An 18,213-nucleotide genomic window follows, 5' to 3' on the forward strand; every position below is an offset into this window, starting at 1 on the left:
ATATGCCTTAAAGTAGCTACCTTTAGTAGCTAAAGTTCCTTTTAGTAGCTACGTGCTAATTCTTCCCATATAGCCTTACTCAGATCACCCCTTCTTCTAACTTGCTCTCACTAGGCTCTTTCTTTTGGTTATCCTCACTGAAAACAAGTCTTTATCTCCAAGAGAGTGTGGTTATTTTGGGACCCAATCCAGTGAGTTGAATAAAAACCAAACTGAATAGCATCTTCAGTGGGTCAGATACACATTGTGACTATAAAATTATAATGTATGTTTTCTTGGGTGATTCTGAAAGTCATTTCCAGTGTGGAACTTCAACTATGTATTCATAAAAGACAGCAGCATTGGAATAAACTTGTATTCTTCCAGAAAGTATGTTTTTGATAGGCACAAAGTAGGTAATTATATAGTTCATCCCACTACAGAATTTTAAGTAAAGAAAAAGTGTAGTAAACCCTGTTAGTTGATGATTACTCAAGAAAGCATGTTTGCTTAACCATAAAACAGCAGGCATGCTTAGCGAAAAAAAAATCATGCAGCAGAAGCATGAGACATGACCCAAAACAACAAAACAATGGTGTCATGAGACCCACATTCTGCCCAGTGAGCTCAGTAAATTAATGACTCCTCGGATATGCTCTCTACATAGATGAAAAATTATGGAAAAGTGACATTTCAAAGTAAAGATCCTCATTATACTGAAACCTGAAATAATTTTCCATTGTGCCATGACAGTTCTGGCTTGACCATGTAGAGACAAGAAAACCCCCCAACCCAACTTGGAGGAGGAGCTGATGTTGGAAGCACAACGTCTACTCAAGAATGAGGAAGAAAGTAGTCTTTTCCCCCTCTTCACTTTTTCCTCTGATTGTAAAATGGTAGCCCTCTAAGTTCTTGGGGCAGCACCCTCTTGTCCACCCACTCATAAGCCTCACAAGTATCCTATTCTAATAAATCACTTCTTATCTATCAGTTTGCTTCTTGGTGAATTCTTTCTGGGCTAAGACATCAAGGATCAGAGCTCTTAGGAGCCCCCTGAAATGCCACCTAGTGGTTTCATTTTGAAGGTAATTATATCCTCGCCCACATTCACAATCCACAATCTGCTCCTCCTGCCTGAATCTCTACCTTTAGGGAGATGTGGAACAGGTGTGTTAGTTCAAAATCACTACCAAATTGACTGAAGCATTCCTGGACAAGATCTGATAACGTAAAGCCAATTTGTTGTTTTGTTGTTATTTAGTCACTCAGTCTTGTCCAGTTCTTTTGAAATCCTATGAACTATAGCCCTCCAGGCTCCTCCATCCATGGGATTTCCCAGGCAAGGATACTGGAGTGGGCTGCCATTTCCTTCTCCAGGGGATCTTCCTGACTCAGGAATCAAGCCCAAGTCTTCTGCATTGCAGGCAAATTCTTTATCTCTGAGCCATCAGGGAATAGCTGAATTCATTAGCTTTTCTCTTTCTCCCCTTCTTCAATACCCCAAGCTTCAAAAGATAAAAATCTAGACAACAGCACTTTTTAAGGAATAGGAAAGGAATAATGTATTGTAGACTGGTAAATATGTCCATGGGGATCCCTATAACCATTACTGTAGCTTTCACCTCAGTTAGGAATAATCCAGAAGTAAGTATCCTGTATCTTCAAAAGTGGAGGGCAATGTTTAGAAAAGGCAACCATCTCACATCTTGCATAGAAGTAACTATGATCACTGCATAGTGGTCATTAGATGATGGTTGAGAGGACCTGTATCTATTAAGAAAACAGCCAAGTTTTAATTCACTTCCCAGAAATTCTGGAAGGCAATTGCCTTTTATTTTTTCTACTTACTGTGTTCTGTGAATTCTTACCTTTGTGTTAGTAATGACCTTGTCCCTAGTCAATGATCCTTCAATAAAAATGATGAGCAAATCAACCGCTAACAAACAGAAAGGTTTTACACCTGCTCATGTAATTGTGGCAGACGCCATGGTAAGGCTTCTGGTCTCCAGATGTGAGCAAATTGCAGTTGAGGTTGAAGGATACTATTTATTATGGAAGCCAAGGCTATTTCTGTGGGAGAGATCACACGCAAACTCTTAACCATGGAGTAGAGTCAGGGCAGATGTGCTGAGGCATCCTCCCTTTGGCAGGAATTTAAAGGCATCAGAAGCCTCTCTCCTCCTTCCCAAAACCTTCTCCCCTGATGGCCAGGCACTGCACCTGAAGTTCTCACCACCAGAAATGTAAAATGTATTCTGTGGGAGATGTGAAGTAACATCTGACCAAGCGGGATAGGGTGGGAAGGGAGGTAGGAGGGGGGTTCAGGAGGGAGGGGACGCATGTATTCCTACAGCCAATTCATGCTGAAGTATGGCAAAAACCATCACAACATTTTAAAGTAAAGGGCTTCCCTAGTGACTCAGCCAGTAAAGAATCTGCCTGCAATGAGGGAGACCTGGCTTAAATTCCTGGGCCAGAAAGATCCCCTGGAGACAGAAATGGCAGCCCACTCCAGTATTCTGTCCTGGAGAATCCCATGGACAGAGGAGCCTGGTGCACTACAGACCATGTGGCCACAAAGAGTTGGACTCGACTGAGTGACTAACCCACAAACATTTTAAGGTAATTATTCTCCAGTTAAAATAAATTACCTAGTTTTAATGTTTACACACAGCAAGGAGAGGCCAGGAGTGGAGTCACTAGGTGCACACAGATCAGGGGGATCGACTAATGCCAAAGAGTGATGAAGTATCGCTCACTGAGTGACAAGAAAATCAGAAACAGTGTCCAATAACAACACCAGGCCACCCAAATCAGCCCAAATTAGATGTGCTTATAAGAACAGGATATAAGGCTTCCACAGACTGTTCCATAAAGGCTGCTGCTACTGCTGCTACGTGTCCGACTCTGTGTGACCCCATAGAAGGCAGCCCGCCAGGCTCCCCCGTCCCTGGGTTTCTCCAGGCAAGAACACCAGAGTGGGTTGCCATTTCTTCTCCAATGCATGAAAGTGAAAAGTGAAAGTGAAGTCGTTCAGTCGTGTCCGACTCTTAGAGACCCCATGGACTGCAGCCTACTAGGCTCCCCCATCCATGGGATTTTCCAGGCAAGAGTACTGGAGTGGGGTGCCATGTTACCAATTTACTAATTATCCAGCCTCACTGCATTGAGGAGAGAAATTGTGATGGTGATATAGGAACTAAGCCAGCAGATTTGGCTCTGAGAAGATACTCACACAGGATTTCTATTGAGGGACAAGTAGCAGAGGACCTGGAGAATGAATCACCTCAGGAGCAAAATGAGCTGAGCAAAGAGAGATATAGACACTTCAGAGAGGATTCAGGGACCACTCCACAAAGCCTCTCCAGAGCACACATTTTTTCTCTTACACTTAGTCCTGGATTCTCAATAGGAATGGAGTCCAGGGAAGTTCTAAGAGACAAGCCAAGTTAGAAAAATGCAAAATTATTCCCTATGTTTTTAACTCTACCAGTCTAAAATAAAAAAGTTAAAAAAATGTGAAACAATCCAGGACAATGTAATCTCAATGGTTTTAATCTTCTGGGTGAGCTGGATTCAGGGCCCACTCAGAAAAGAAATGAAAGCCTGATTATGTGACTGCTCTGCCCCTCAAAAAGAAATCAAAGTTGCTCAGTCGTGTCTGACTGTTTGTGACCCCATGGACTATTCCATGTGACCCCATGGAATTCTCCAGGTCAGAATACTGAAGTGGATAGCCATTCCCTTCTTCAGGGGATCTTTACAACCCAGGGATTGAACCCAGGGCTTTCACATTGCAGGCAGATTCTTTACCGGCTGAGCCACCAGGGAAGCCCTCAAAGGGAAGAGCAGATGCTAAAACATTTATCAAAGAACACAGAGAAAAAAGCAAGGTAAAATTCGTGTTTACTATCAATGCACTGAGTTGAATTCTTGCATTAAGTTCACTATGGAGTTGGTGATCTAAGACAGATGTGAAAGTGCCTTGAAATATGACTCCTTCACCCAGAGTCCAACCATCTCTCCATATAGCCACCAGTGATCTCCCTGTTACTGTACCCAGTGGATTTGTCTGAATATCCGTATTCCTTGCCCCAGATGCTATTGATCATGCCCTTGTCGAAACTGACTCCTTTAGACTTCTGTGCTTCTTCAGTTGCATCCCCACCTCCCTCTCCAACTGCTTATAACGAGACCTCATCTATTTCCTCAGTGGTGGCTTAGTCACTAAGTCGTGTCCGACTCTTGCGACCCCATGACCTGTAGCCTCCCTCTCCTCAGAGACTCAGCTCAGATCAGATCAGTCGCTCAGTCGTGTCCAACTCTTTGTGACCCCATGAATTGCAGCGCACCAGGCCTCCCTGTCCATCACCAACTCCCGGAGTTCACTCAGACTCATGTCCGTCGAGTCAGTGATGCCATCCAGCCATCTCATCCTCTGTCGTCCCCTTCTCCTCTTGCCCCCGATCCCTCCCAGTGTCAGAGTCTTTTCCAATGAGTCAACTCTTCGCATGAGGTGGCCAAAGTACTCGAGTTTCAGCTTTAGCATCATTCCTTCCAAAGAAATCCCAGGGCTGATCTCCTTCAGAATGGACTGGTTGGATCTCCTTGCAGTCCAAGGGACTCTCAAGAGTCTTCTCCAACACCACAGTTCAAAAGCATCAATTCTTTGGCGCTCAGCCTTCTTCACAGTCCAACTCTCACATCCATACATGACCACAGGAAAAACCATAACCTTGACTAGACGGACTTTTGTTGGCAAAGTAATGTCTCTGCTTTTGAATATGCTATCTAGGTTGGTCATAACTTTCCTTCCAAGGAGTAAGTGTCTTTTAATTTCATGGCTGCAGTCACCATCTGCAGTGATTTTGGAGCCCAGAAAAATAAAGTCTGACAGTTTCCCCATCAATTTCTCATGAAGTGGTGGGACTGGATGCCATGATCTTTGTTTTCTGAATGTTGAGCTTTAAGCCAACTTTCTCACTCTCCACTTTCACTTTCATCAAGAGGCTTTTTAGTTCCTCTTCACTTTCTGCCATAAAGGTAGTATCATCTGCATATCTGAGGTTATTGATATTTCTCCCAGCAATCTTGATTCCAGCTTGTGTTTCTTCCAGTCCAGCATCTCTCATGATGTACTCTGCATATAAGTTAAATAAACAGGGTGACAATATATAGCCTTGACAAACTCCTTTTCCTATTTGGAACCAGTCTGTTGTCCCATGTCCAGTTCTAACTGTTGCTTCTTGACCTGCATACAAATTTCTCAAGAGGCAGATCAGGTGGTCTGGTATTCCCATCTCTTTCAGAATTTTCCACAGTTTATTGTGATCCACACAGTCAAAGGCTTTGGCATAGTCAATAAAGCAGAAATAGATGTTTTTCTGGAACTCTCTTGCTTTTTCCATGATCCAGCAGATGTTAGCAAGCTAAACCAAGGCAAACCTCAGGTCAAGGACTTTGGAGAACTCCAGGCCTGTTCTGTCATCCTCTACAATGATCCCCAAGGTTCTTTCCTACTCCAAGATCTTCTCCTTGACAGTCTAAACAACTCCCACAGCTCTATTATCATCTTTATTTAGGTAACTTTCTGACATCTCTCCCAAGTCTAGTCATCCTTTTCCAGCTCTCTCTCCTGGAGAACCACTGTTACTTCACTTTCTAAGCCTCAAAAACTTTATTCATGTTGACCATACCAGATAGTCAATCAGTACTGCCAGATAGTCAATCAGTACTGTTTCTTTCCTTTTCTCTCCATTGTTTCTCTACCTGCAGTTGGCTTCCATGTGCCTCTGAAATCCACCCCACCATTTGCCCCATTACTTCCCACCACCACCAACCATCTCAGTTCTCATTTTCTCTCACCAGCCTCCCAATTGATCTTCCTTCTATTTCACAAACTTCTAGGACCCATTACAATCCATCATATACATAGCTGCCCTATAGATCCTATGTCAACCTACCTTAATAGCAAATCTTACAGGTAACCATTCAAAGAACTGTTAGATATGGCCCTCCCTAACTAATTTGCAGTATCATCTTCTGCTAAACCACATTAATCCTCTGCTCCAAGATAGAAATTGGTATGTCAGGCTCTAAACACACCTCAGGCTCTCTCATCTCCCTATTAGGCAAAGTTAATGCTTAAAAAACTTTCCCTCTTCTTAGACTTGCACACATTCATCTGTCTAACCAAATCCCATCAAACTCTATTTCAGAATTATGCTAATATCATACAGTAATAGTTGATTGAAGTTGCAACTGTGGGCATTATATAAAGTTTTAATAACCTTCTCATGAACCCTCATTAGTGTTACTGTTCCTTATTTATTCCGCTTACAGTGCTCCGTGGTTTACACTAGGCTTCTGTTAGGTGAAGATACTCTCTCTTGAAGGACCTATAATCAATGATGCAGGCAGGTGAAATTTATAGGAACAATGTTTGGGTTTTCAAAGCTTTGATTGAGTGCTACTTTCTTCTTAGAGTCTCTTGACACTCTCACATCATGGAAATTCATCATTTTTATTTACACCTTTCTTGAGCAACATTTTATGAGAAATTTTATTGTGTCAGCTTCTGCTGTAAGGCAAAATGAATCAGCCACATGTATGTGTATAGCCCCTCTTCCTTGGATTCCCTTCTTATTTAGGTCACCACTGAGCACTGAGTAGAGTTCCCTGTGCTATATAGTAGGTTCTCACTAGTTATCTGTTTTATATATAGTAGTGTATATATGCGGAGAAGGTGATGGCTCCCCACTCCAGTACTCTTGCCTGGAAAATCCCATGGATGGAGGAGCCTGGTAGGCTGCAGTCCATGGGGTCACTAAGAGTCAGACACAACTGAGCAACTTCACTTTCACTTTTCACTTTCATGCATTGGAGAAGGCAATGGCAACCCACTCTAGTGTTCTTGCCTGGAGAATCCCAGGGACGGGGGAGCCTGGTAGGCTGCCGTCTATGGGGTCACACAGAGTCAGACACAACTGAAGTGACTTAGCAGCAGCAGCAGCAGTGTATATATGTTGATCCCAATTCATCTCACCCACCCCCTTCCCCCTTTGGTATCCATACATTTGTTCTCTATGTCTCTGTCTTTATTTCTACTTTGCAAACAAGTTAATCTATACCATTTTTCTATATTCCACATATAAGTGTTAATATATGATATTTGTTTTTCACTTCCTGACTTATTTCACTCTGAATGACATTCTCTTGGTCCATCCATGTCTCTGCAAATGACACAGTTTCTATCATTTTTGTGACTGAGTAATATTCCATTGTACATATGTAACACATCTTTTTATCCATTCCTCTGTTGATGGACATTTAGTTTGCTATTGAAAAATAGTGCTGCAGTATCCGTTGGAGTGCAGGTATCTTTTTGAACTATGGAGCCACACTTACATTTGTCTGTATGATGTTTGTCTCTTTGTCTTCCCCACTCTAGACTATTAACACACTGGGGTCTAGGATTGGGGTTCACTTATTTGTGTGTCTGCAGTACCACACATAGTACTACACAACAGATGGTTGTTGGGGGCTGTGTCAGTCAGCATCAAAATGAATGAATCATTGAGACAGTGGCCAATAGAATTGAAAGTGTTGAATATTCAGAGAGGAGGCAAGTGAGGGTGGGGTAGGATTCATGTTTGTTGTAGGGAGACTTAATGAACACTGGCCTTTCTTGAAATGATAGGCAATGAAATGATAAAAAGGTTATGGAAGAACATTCCAGATATGAGCAAAGAGCTAGTGGAAAGAATAACTTTGAAGAGAGGGAGGTAAAGAGATACACCCGTCTGCATTAAAGGGTCCTTAGATTACAAAGTGTTGAGTATAACAAGTGGGTAACAAGATGCACCAGTTTGGCAAAGACAAGTTGTCGTCCAATTAAATGCGATGTGATGACTTGATACCAAGTGAAACTGTCCTATGTGTGAAGACTTGGAACTCAAGCTGAGGTGCAAGATTTTGGAGTTGTCAGCATAGAGGTGTGAGTTCTCCATGAGCAGAGATGTAGAAGGAGAAACACAGACTCACAAATCCAGGCATTTCCTCCACTTGAGACAGAAAGAGGAAGGCAGGCTAATCAGAAGACAGAGAACAAACAGAGATCTAACAAGAGGACCCAGAATGTGCGGGGTGATGGAAATCATTGTAGGTACATTCTAGAAAGAGTAGGCATCTCCACTGGTGACACGTGTGCAGCCAAGAGGCTGAGACGAGAGGAGAGCTCCTCTTGAACAGTCTCCACAGGAGCTAGTCTTCACAGTTAGAGAGAAATGTAAACAGAGAATTCCAGAGCGATGGGGATGAGAGTGGGAGAGAGGTGTAAGGTTTGGGGAGGATGCTCATAATTGCAGCCATGGCCAGAAAAAAAAAAAAAAAAGCATGAGTTTTAAAAGCCAGTTTTTCTGCATAGTCTTCCTGGGTGGGAGCCTCCCAGGAGGACAACCTTCTCTCTCCCTCTGTATTTACCAGTGGAGCATATGACTAGGACAGTTACTGAACTCATTTCATCCTCCTAATGAAGGGTTATTCTTATGAAACAGCCATAACAAGTACTTTACAATGCATGCATATGTATGAGAAACACATTTACTATGCCAGAGAAATAAAGTTTATTGGGAAGTAAATGAAGTAGCCTCCTTGCATTCCAGAGAATATCAAAGAAGCTAGGAAAGCAGGAAGCAGGAAACACAATACCTAGAGGAAACACCCTAAAGTAAAACCTGGAGCTCAGATTGCTGGACTGTCTTCAGAGACAGAGACTTGACCTTCAGCAGGAGGGAGTTTTCCAAACATCGGAAGCAGATGAGGTGTGTCTTGGCTCGTGGAGAGCATTTCCATGGGTAGAAATTTCAGAGCTGGCTTGACAAGGTATCTAAATGGTAACTGAGCTGCAGCCAAGGCAGGACCTGGGGATCTTTCCTGTGCTTGTTCTAGGCTTCATTGTCGTCTTCAAAGAGAAGGCAGGTTTTTGAATTAACAGCAACGATTTTGAGCGGAGGACCTACAGGAGATGCTACTAGCATTGGTGGTGGCACATGGGTTGCAGGGGAGCCTGGAAGAACACAGAGGTTTAGAATGGGTTGGGGAGAAGACTGGCAAGAGTGCTGAGGTACTTTACGAGATACATCTGATTTCTCAGTGGTTGAAGTTCGTTGCAATCAACTTTGATTGTTACCAAACCTCTCTCCCTCTCTGCCATGTGCAGAGGGGGACAATTGTTATCTAATGCTCTTGAGATCTCACAGAACTCAACAGTCTCCCTTACCCAACAGCTGCTACTGTAACAGTTTCTACCACCACCCCTCCACTGTTAGCTCCCCGAGGCAGGGAATGACTGCCTTTCACCTTTGAGCTTTCACATTTGCCTAACCATCACAAAGGAGACACTCCATGAATGTGTGCTCTTTGATGAACTGAAAACATGGCCAACATGGGCATGCCCAGTGTCTTGTAGACCCACCACACATTTTCCCAGGATCCCTTCTCTCCCTACTCACTTGGAGTCCTCGCTGTCCAGCAGCCCACGGTACGTGTTGATCTCACACTCCAGCCGGGCCCGCACATCCAGCAGCACCTGGTACTCCTGGTTCTGCCGCTCCAGGTCACTCCTGATCTCCGCCAGCTGTGACTCCACGTTGCCGATCAGGCCCTGCACCTGGGCCAGCTGGCAGCTGTAGCGGGCCTCCGTCTCCGTCAGGGTGTTCTCCAGGGAGTCTCTCTGTCAGAGGGAAGGGGAGGAAAGTCACAGAGCTGCTCCTTCAGGGGCTTCTCCATCGCTTCCAAACAAGTCACCAGCTCCAAGAGTTCAGGAGAGGGTGGTCCGGAGGGCATCCCAGTGCCCCTGACTCCCCAACCTCACCTCCTCACCAGGAGTCTCATCAATACCCACCAGGTTGTGCTGGGCCTGAAGCTCCACCTCCAGGGCGTTGACCGTGCGTCTCAGCTCGATGATCTCTGCCTGGTAGGACTGCAGCTGCTCTGAGCTGGACACCACCTGCTTGTTCAGCTCCTCAGTCTGAAACACCAAAGGGCAGAAGAGACAATCAGACCCCACCTGAAGGGCCCCAAGGGGCTGAGGGTCCTGAGAGACCACGTGCCGAGATGCTCACCTGCCTGATGTACCATTCCTCCACGTCCCTGCGGTTGGTCTCCACCAGGGCCTCGTACTGAGCCCTGGTCTCGTTGAGCACACGGTTGAGGTCCACAGTGGGGGCGGCGTCCACCTCCACGTTGAGGCGGTCTCCCAGCTGGCTCCGCAGTGAATTGGCTTCCTGAGGGAGGGAGGAGAAGAAGTGAACCCACAGAAATGGATCTGCAATCTTCCTGCTGCAGGGAAGTGAGCACAACGCTGCCCAAAATGCACTGAAAGGAATATTCTGATCATTCCCCCAAACTGACACAGATAAGGTGTAGGAATAAACCCAAACAGGCATCACATCCATTCCCTTCCCCCAACACTGAAACAAGCTCACCTTTCCCATAAGCCTAAGTCCAAACTCGTTCACACATGCAGGTCCTTCCTACCTCTTTCCCATTACATCCCCGTAGATACTGCTTTCCCAGCCATACTCCCCAAGTATGCCACGCTCTGCCACATCTGTGTCTTTGCTCAGTCTCTTCCCTTAGACCAAAGTGCTGAAATCCTCCTCTTTCCTCTGATTTGCCTCTGAGAAGACTTCCCAATCTCCCTTCAGGCAGATCAAATTGTTCCCAGAGCCTGAGGCTCATACAACATGTACATATAAAGATTGTCTCTATATAACAAAAGCTTCTATAATAAAATACCCATTGGGCAAGTTTGACAAGCAAAAGATAAATCTAAACTTCCCATTCTACATGCCTACATGCCATGGAAGACATGTAGCAAAAATGTGTTTTTACTGTTTAAAAGCAGTGAGTCATCACTAAGGGCTTCCGCTTAAAATGGTAGAATAAGATCAGAATCAGAATTTAAAACTTCCTTGAGGTCCAACTATCTCCCTGACCATCCAAGATGCCCACCCAGGATCACAGTCAACCTCATTGCAGGTGGGACACACTCCCCCCAAATGGGTATTTCCAATTCCTTCCCAGAATTTCACCTGACCAACATGTGTTCCCATGGAGCAGTGATAGGAGAGAATATCAGTGCAACAGCAAAATGTCAAAGTCATGTGACAAGCGCTTTGTAAGACATTGAACCCACAAGGAACAACGGTGACATCCACTAAGGATGAAATGTGACAGAGCTTTCTACTGCAAACACAGAGGCACACCAGGAAAAGGAAATGTGTTATTTTCTCCATTTGGAGTACCTAGCTAGGAACACACAATTGTGGAATTAAGTGATTTTGTTTTCTAGTAGGGCGAGTAATAGCAAGGAAATAATGATGTCATGATAGCAGCTATTGTATATTTATACTTCATATAATACTTATTTCCTTCTACCTGTATGATGCACTGTTTTGACATGATCACTTCCACAGCCTTAAGACTAGAGAGCGTGTTTTTCCTTTTTCTCTCCCCCTCTATCTCTACCACCAAATTCAGGACCAGCAGAGAGGAGACCTCAATGAATATAAGTCCTTTCCCAGCATCTCCAACACCATCCACTACTCAGAGCTCACCTCACCCCTGCTCTCTATGGAGATAGCATCGCCGTTCCTGGAGCTGACCTTGAGTTCCTTAGGGAAGAGTCCCAGGCCAGGAGGTCTGACAGCAGTTGCCTCCTGACTCCCAATGCTAAAGGCTTATCCCTGAAGCCTATGGTTTCTTTTCCTCTCACCTCCTCATGGTTCTTCTTGAGGCAAAGCAGCTCCTCCTTCAGGGACTCCACCTGAGCCTCCAGGTCGGCCTTGCACAGGGTCAGCTCGTCCAGGATCCTACGCAGGCTGTTTATGTCTGATTCCACCAGCTGCCGCAAGGAACGCTCCTGTCTCATACCTGCACGCACAGACCAGAGTGGGAGAATGAGCCAGGCAGAAGCCCTGCTCCCTGCCCCATGTCTTGTGTTCATGGGATTGGCCTAGCTCTCTTTGCACTGACAGTTTTCTGCCTCTTTGCATCCATGCTTTCTTCAAGATCTACATAAACAGGATGGAGAAGCCTTGGACTTACCCTAACACCAGAAAGCACTCAGGGGACTCATGAGGTGGACTCTCTCTCCTGTCAATTTTGGTTGATATATCACCCAATCAATCAACTCCACCAAGAACAATTCACTACAGTCTCTGAATTTGTGGGGTTGAAGGCCTTTCAGAAAGAGTGATATAAACTGAAGCTCAAATAGCGCATGAGTCCAGATCTCTGTTTGCCAATGGTTTTACCTAGCCAGCCTTAAAAAAAAAAAAAAATGCCAGGAGAAATAAAAAGGGAGAAATGGCTTTCTCTTCTCTTCCAGGCAATGTTAGGCCCACACAGGGGCCTTGGAGGTCACCTGGCCCCAAAATCTCAACGTACTTGGTCCTGAAGTCATCAGCAGCCAGCTTGGCATTGTCGATCTGTATCACCAGCCTGGAGTTCTCAGACTTGGCACATAGGATCTGAAAACAAGATTCCATGGTGAGGACCATTTGAACTTGAGAACATTTTATTGCTCAAAGACAGGAAGCTGCTGCTGTGCACCCTCGCAGCCCAGCCCCTCACCTTCTGCTGGAGCTCCTCGATGGTCCGGAAGTAAGACTGGTAGTTGGGGCACAAGAGGGGCTCCTGCTGCTGGCTCCGCTCCAGGATGCGGCTCTCCAGCTCTGCATTGTCCCGCTCCAGCTGCCGCACCTTCTCCAGGTAGCTAGCCAGGCGATCGTTCAGAAACTGCATGGTCTCCTTCTCGTTGCCATTGAAGGAGCCCTCGCAGAACCAGTTACAGCTGCCCACATTGGCAGGGATGTTGCAGGCCCCGGGCAGGGTGGTACCACGGCAGCTGTGGGGCACACAGGGCCGGGAGGAGCAGCTGGAACGGTAGCTCAAGGTGGGCAGGCAGCAGCTGTAAGGCATGGTGCTGGGAGAGGTGATGGAAGGGCAGGTGAACTGATGGAGGTGGAAGTGGATGAGGTTTGAGTCTCTCCTTTCTCCATGGTCCTTTTATACCCATAATGGTGGGTGGGGTCTTGGCACTCCACATAGTTTCCTTTCCTAATGCTTTGGCTAATTTTTCTCTCCAAAATACGCTACTTAGGTGCCTCCCAAGAGTCCCCCCTCAACTCATAAAATTATTCCATTCAGCTTATGTCATAACAGGCTCCTCCAGGGTGCTCATGGCTGGTGATATCAGAGTTTCATCAGATGGCTTCAAAGGAGGTAGAATCATCATGGCCCCAAGTGGCTCTCCCCATTACTCAGAGGGGAGGACAGCCAGGGACATGGGGTGGAGTTGCTTAAGAATCAGGAACTCCTCGCCCATGAATTTCTGCCATTGGACTCCTTGGAAAGAGAGTGTGGAGTGAATAGTCTTTTCAATGGCCAGCCAGCTTCTCTCAAGTCTTCCCATGCTTCACTGTTCAGTTCAACCCATCCTTAGAGCAGAAGCTTTTTCTGTATTAACTATGAGGATTCTGAGCCTTACTCAGGGAGAGTATTTATTGGGGCTTAGGGAATTTGTCAATACCCGAAGAGACTGAAAATAATTGAGCATTATATGTAACATAGATAACCAAGAAGGACCTCCTGTAAAGCACAGAGGACTCTACTCAGTACTCCATAATAACCTATACAGGAAAAGAAACAGAAACAGAATGTGCTGTGTATTGTGCTAAGTCGCTCAATCACGTCCAACTCTTTGTGACCCCACGGACTGCAGCCCCCCAGGCTCCTCTGTCCATGGAGTTCTCCAGGGAAGAACACTGGAGTAGGATGCCATTCCCCTCACCAGGGGATCTTCCTGACCCAGGGATCAAACCCAGGTCTCCTGCATTACCGGGATTCTTTACCGTTTGAGCTACTGAGAAAGAATACATATATGTATATGCGTAACTGAATCACTCGGCTATACACCTGAAACTAACACAATATTGTACATCAACTGTACTTCAATAAAATTTTTTTAAAAAGAAAGAAATAGGGGACTTCCCTGGTGGTCCAGTTGTTAAGAATCCTCCTGCCAATGCAGGAGGCATGGATTTCATTCCTGGTCAGGGAAGATCCCACATGTCCTGCAGCAACTAAACCCGTGTACCACAACTACTGAGTCTGTGTACCGCAACAACTACCAAAGCCCGTGCGCCTGCAGCCTGTGCTCCGCCACAAGTAGAGAAAGCTCACGCGCAGCAACAAACACCCAGCACAGCCAAAAATAAATAAATAAAATTATTTTAAATAAAGAAAATAACTGAGTGTTCATGGTTAGAAAATGAAACCTCTGGACAGATGGGAATGGCACTGAAGCTGCAGACTACAGCCCACAGGTCAGCCGGCAGCCTCTTTTTTGTAAATCAAGTTTTGTTGGGACACAGCCAGGCCTTTTCATTTAGGTGTTGTCTATGGCTGCCTTTGTGCTACATGAAAGTTGAGTAGTTGCAACAAATACCATTTAGACTGCAAAACCTAAAATATTTACTATCTGGCTCTTTACAAAAAAACGTCAACCAACCTGCACTGAAGCCATAATCTCCCTAAAAGTGAGAATGGGAAGAAATACCTAGAAGAAAAATTATGACGGAAATATTCCACAGAGTGAGAGTTCAAGGGTCAGTGTCGAAGCCTAAATACAAAGCAGACTACTTCAGACTCAACAAGAAAGTAAAACCAGAATCAGGCACTCAGAGGGATCTTTGTATCCATAGCAACCTTATCTCAAAGCCTCTAGAAATTTCTCTTCCTTGCTATTAGACTTACTCCTTTGAGAGCACTGAATACCCCTAGAGATATGACTTTTCCAGCCTGAGATGCTCTCAGACAGTCAGAGCCCATGAGAATGCAGTTGATTCTCATCCCTAAGAAGAGGGCACCACCCTGATAAGTACACAGCTCTCCATCAGCTCTGGGTTCAGATACCCTTTGACCCCTTCCCAGCCCTAGGGAGTCTCCCTTATTGCCAAGTAACAAATATTAATAAATTAGCCTTCCCCAGATCACCTTCTATTCCCTGTCCCTCTCCAGCTGTCCTTTGTTCCATAAAGGAACAAAATCATGGTTCAGAAAGAAGTCCCAAAAGATTATTCGTGGAACACAATATGAAAAGTGAAAGTGAAGTCGCTCAGTCATGTCCATCTCTTTGTGACCCCGCGGACTGTAGCCTACCAGGCTTCTCCGTCCATGGGATTCTCCAGGCAAGAATACTGGAGTGGGTTACCATTTCCTTCTCCAGGGGATCTTCCCGACCCAGGGATTGAACCCAGGTCTCCCGCATTGGAGGCAGACGCTTTAACCTCTGAGCCACCAGGGAACACAATATAAGTCACTTTACAAGAATGTGTCCAGATTTTAAAAGCAGTGTTGAAGAGCAGAAAGGACCACATTTGAATCTAAATGACCTGGGTGCACATCCTTCCTGACAGTATGAGCTCAGAGAAGTGGATCCCTTTTTTGACTCTTGTTTTCTTGATCTCTTAATTTGAAGTAATGATAATGCTGCCCACCTCATGGGTTCATTGTGAAAGGTAACTAAGACATTGTATGTGAATATGAGTGGGGGTGATGATAGTTACTTCTGTAACCTTCCTCCTTCCTACTGTTGGCTCAAATGACTCAGGTGAAGAATTTTGTGAACATTCAATTTTGTTGAGCAGACACCTGGGCAGGTTGTCCAAGCCAACCCAGTGGTGATCAAACCTTACTCATCTCATGAATAGTAGAGGCACCGGACTATATTCATGAGTTAATCAACAAAAATGCAAATATGAACATTAATTTAGTGGCTAGATTAGGAAGTTGACAGATGGTCTATTGTCCCTACTTTCTCTGCTAACTTCCTCATCTTCTAGGTTTGTTTACCTCACTTGGGGTGATTCTTGAGGAGGAAGAGTTCTCCGCATGGGGTGATATTGCCAACAAGCCTCCTTTCTGGTGCTTGCATTGAAACAGGCTCTTCTCATCCTCTGGGAATCCTCCAGCCTTACAGCTGTCTGTGAACATTCATAAAATAATGATAGTGTTACTGCTGCCCCTGATGATGACGATGGCGACGATGATGCCACCATTTCATGAATACTTAGAGCTTCCCAGGTGATGCAGTAGTAAAGAATCCACTTGCCAATGCAGGAGTTGCAGGTTCAATCCCCAGGTCAGAAGATCCCCTGGAGTAGGAAATGGCAACCCACTCCAGCATTCGTGCCTGGAAAATTCCATAGACAGAGGAGCCTGGCGGGCTACAGTCCATGGAGTTGCAAAGAGTCAGACACAACTGAGCACACACACACACACACACACGAATTTACTTATTATGTGCCAAACTGGTGCTAAGTGCTATGGCACATTTCTCATTTCATCATCCCAACAACCCAGTAAGATTGACCTATAAAATTATTCCTATTTTACAGATAAGGGAACAGAACGAGAAAGGCTCAGAATTTTCAAAGCCTATAAGTAGCAGAGCAGGGATTTGAACTATTCAGATGTCTAACTCCTGAGCCTGGATACCTAAACACAGTGTGAACATTTGGCACAGAAGCTTCTCTGGTTTTGTGAGAGGAAAGAAACCTTAGATTCATTTCCGCTTATCGTCCCTCTCTTTATAGTTTTTGTTTCTGGTCCCCGCTGGGGCCTTCTTCCCCACTCCCCTTACCTCGTCAGTCCTCCAAAGGCCTCTCTGCTCAAGCAGTCCTTATACCCCGCTACGCACCATAGTACCTTCCTGAACTTGGTAAATTACCAAGTTACACTCATTTACTTTTTCCCAAGAGAAATTACTATCCTTTTGCACAATTGATTGATCTGTCCAGATTGAAAATCAGATTGCCTTTTCTTAACATCTAAGCAAATGAAACTGCACAATGGCATGACCTAGGCAATTTAGAATCTGGGAGAAAGTCTACCTGCCTTACCCTGTAAATGTTCACCTCAGAAGTAAGTTCTGTTTTCTAGAATCAAAGAATCTGAAGCCAGAAAGACCTGAACTTATGAAGGAGAAAACTGAGGACCAGATAGTGATGTAGGCTGGAAATGAATAGCAATGGATATCTTTCTAGTCCGATGGTCTTCTAGGACACTTCACACGTAGTATTCCGTCCTCACCCAAAACACTGGGTGTTTGGATTCTGTTACTGTCATTGATTAACAGAGATGAAGATTCTAAGATATTAGGGATAGATTTAACTTGTGCAAATGACACAAGTGTGTAGACTCAAGTTTGCCCAGCCCAATGTACCTCATTGTAAATTAGAGATGAGACACTGTTTAGAGATCAAAATGTGTCAAAGCACAAGAACTAGGAGAAAACACAGAAACAAGATCATGAATTCTGAGGCCAGTTCTGAGTACAGACAGGAAGACATACCTAGACTTACTGCACGCTGCTTTGCTCCTCAGTAAACTAGGGGTCAAAAAGTGACAGTCCTACAAGCTTGCGATGAGGCACGAATCCTGGAAGTGATGTGATGGGCTTGTATACAGGAAACTGCTGAGCACTCCTAGACAGCCCTGATCTTCCTGACAGCAGCCTCCGACCCCAAAGAGAACTGAAACCATGGCTTTAACATCAGATATGAAGATGGGGGAAAGTGCCTTACCTCTATCCCAAAGCAAATATAAAATAAGAGGGAAACAGAAATAAAAAGAATCAGCAAAGATATCCAGAATGTAAGCCTGGGGAAAAATCAAAGTGCGAGAATGGTATGTCCATTTGGCTAGGAGTTCAGACCAGGACAACCAGGAGCCAGTAAAACAGGTCATCAAGAGCACTGATGTACAACTGAGAAGGAACTGGGCCCCAGCAGAAGGTGGATCTGGAGTCAGAGTATCAGGTTAATGCTTAGTAGAGCATATACTCCTGCTGCAGAGCTGGGTGGGGGATTTGAAGAAAGAAACAGTGGCATAAAAGAACAGGATGATATAAAAGTTCTAACGTTGGGCATGAAAGAAAAAAGAAGACCATTGTTTTTTATTCTTAAGAATCTTAGCTATGTGTTAAGTCAGCAATAATCAAAATGATTAATAATCATAATAAAAATATCTGGTTTGCAAAGTCTTTCCATAAACATGGTCTTCCATGATCATCTTGGTAGATATACAAAGCCGATAGAGAGGAGAGTGTTACCTCCACTCTACCTTTGGAAAAACTGAGGCTCAGAGAGACTACATATTTGTCCA

The 18,213-nt window shown here is 44.8% G+C and overlaps 1 protein-coding gene across 1 annotated transcript; it reads right to left on the minus strand.

The window, feature by feature from the left end:
- Positions 1-8,579: 8,579 nt before the first annotated feature.
- KRT34 (keratin 34) lies at positions 8,580-13,015 on the minus strand. The gene is given in 8 exon segments (NM_001075951.2): positions 8,580-9,046; positions 9,492-9,712; positions 9,884-10,009; positions 10,104-10,265; positions 11,759-11,904; positions 11,906-11,916; positions 12,433-12,515; positions 12,619-13,015. Coding segments are annotated over 8 exon segments (1,176 nt in total). The 5' UTR covers positions 12,967-13,015; the 3' UTR covers positions 8,580-8,967.
- Between the last annotated feature and the right edge of the window lie 5,198 nt (positions 13,016-18,213).

This window comes from Bos taurus, chromosome 19 (genome assembly GCF_002263795.3).
Source record: "Bos taurus isolate L1 Dominette 01449 registration number 42190680 breed Hereford chromosome 19, ARS-UCD2.0, whole genome shotgun sequence".
NCBI classification, from domain to species: Eukaryota; Metazoa; Chordata; class Mammalia; order Artiodactyla; family Bovidae; genus Bos; species Bos taurus.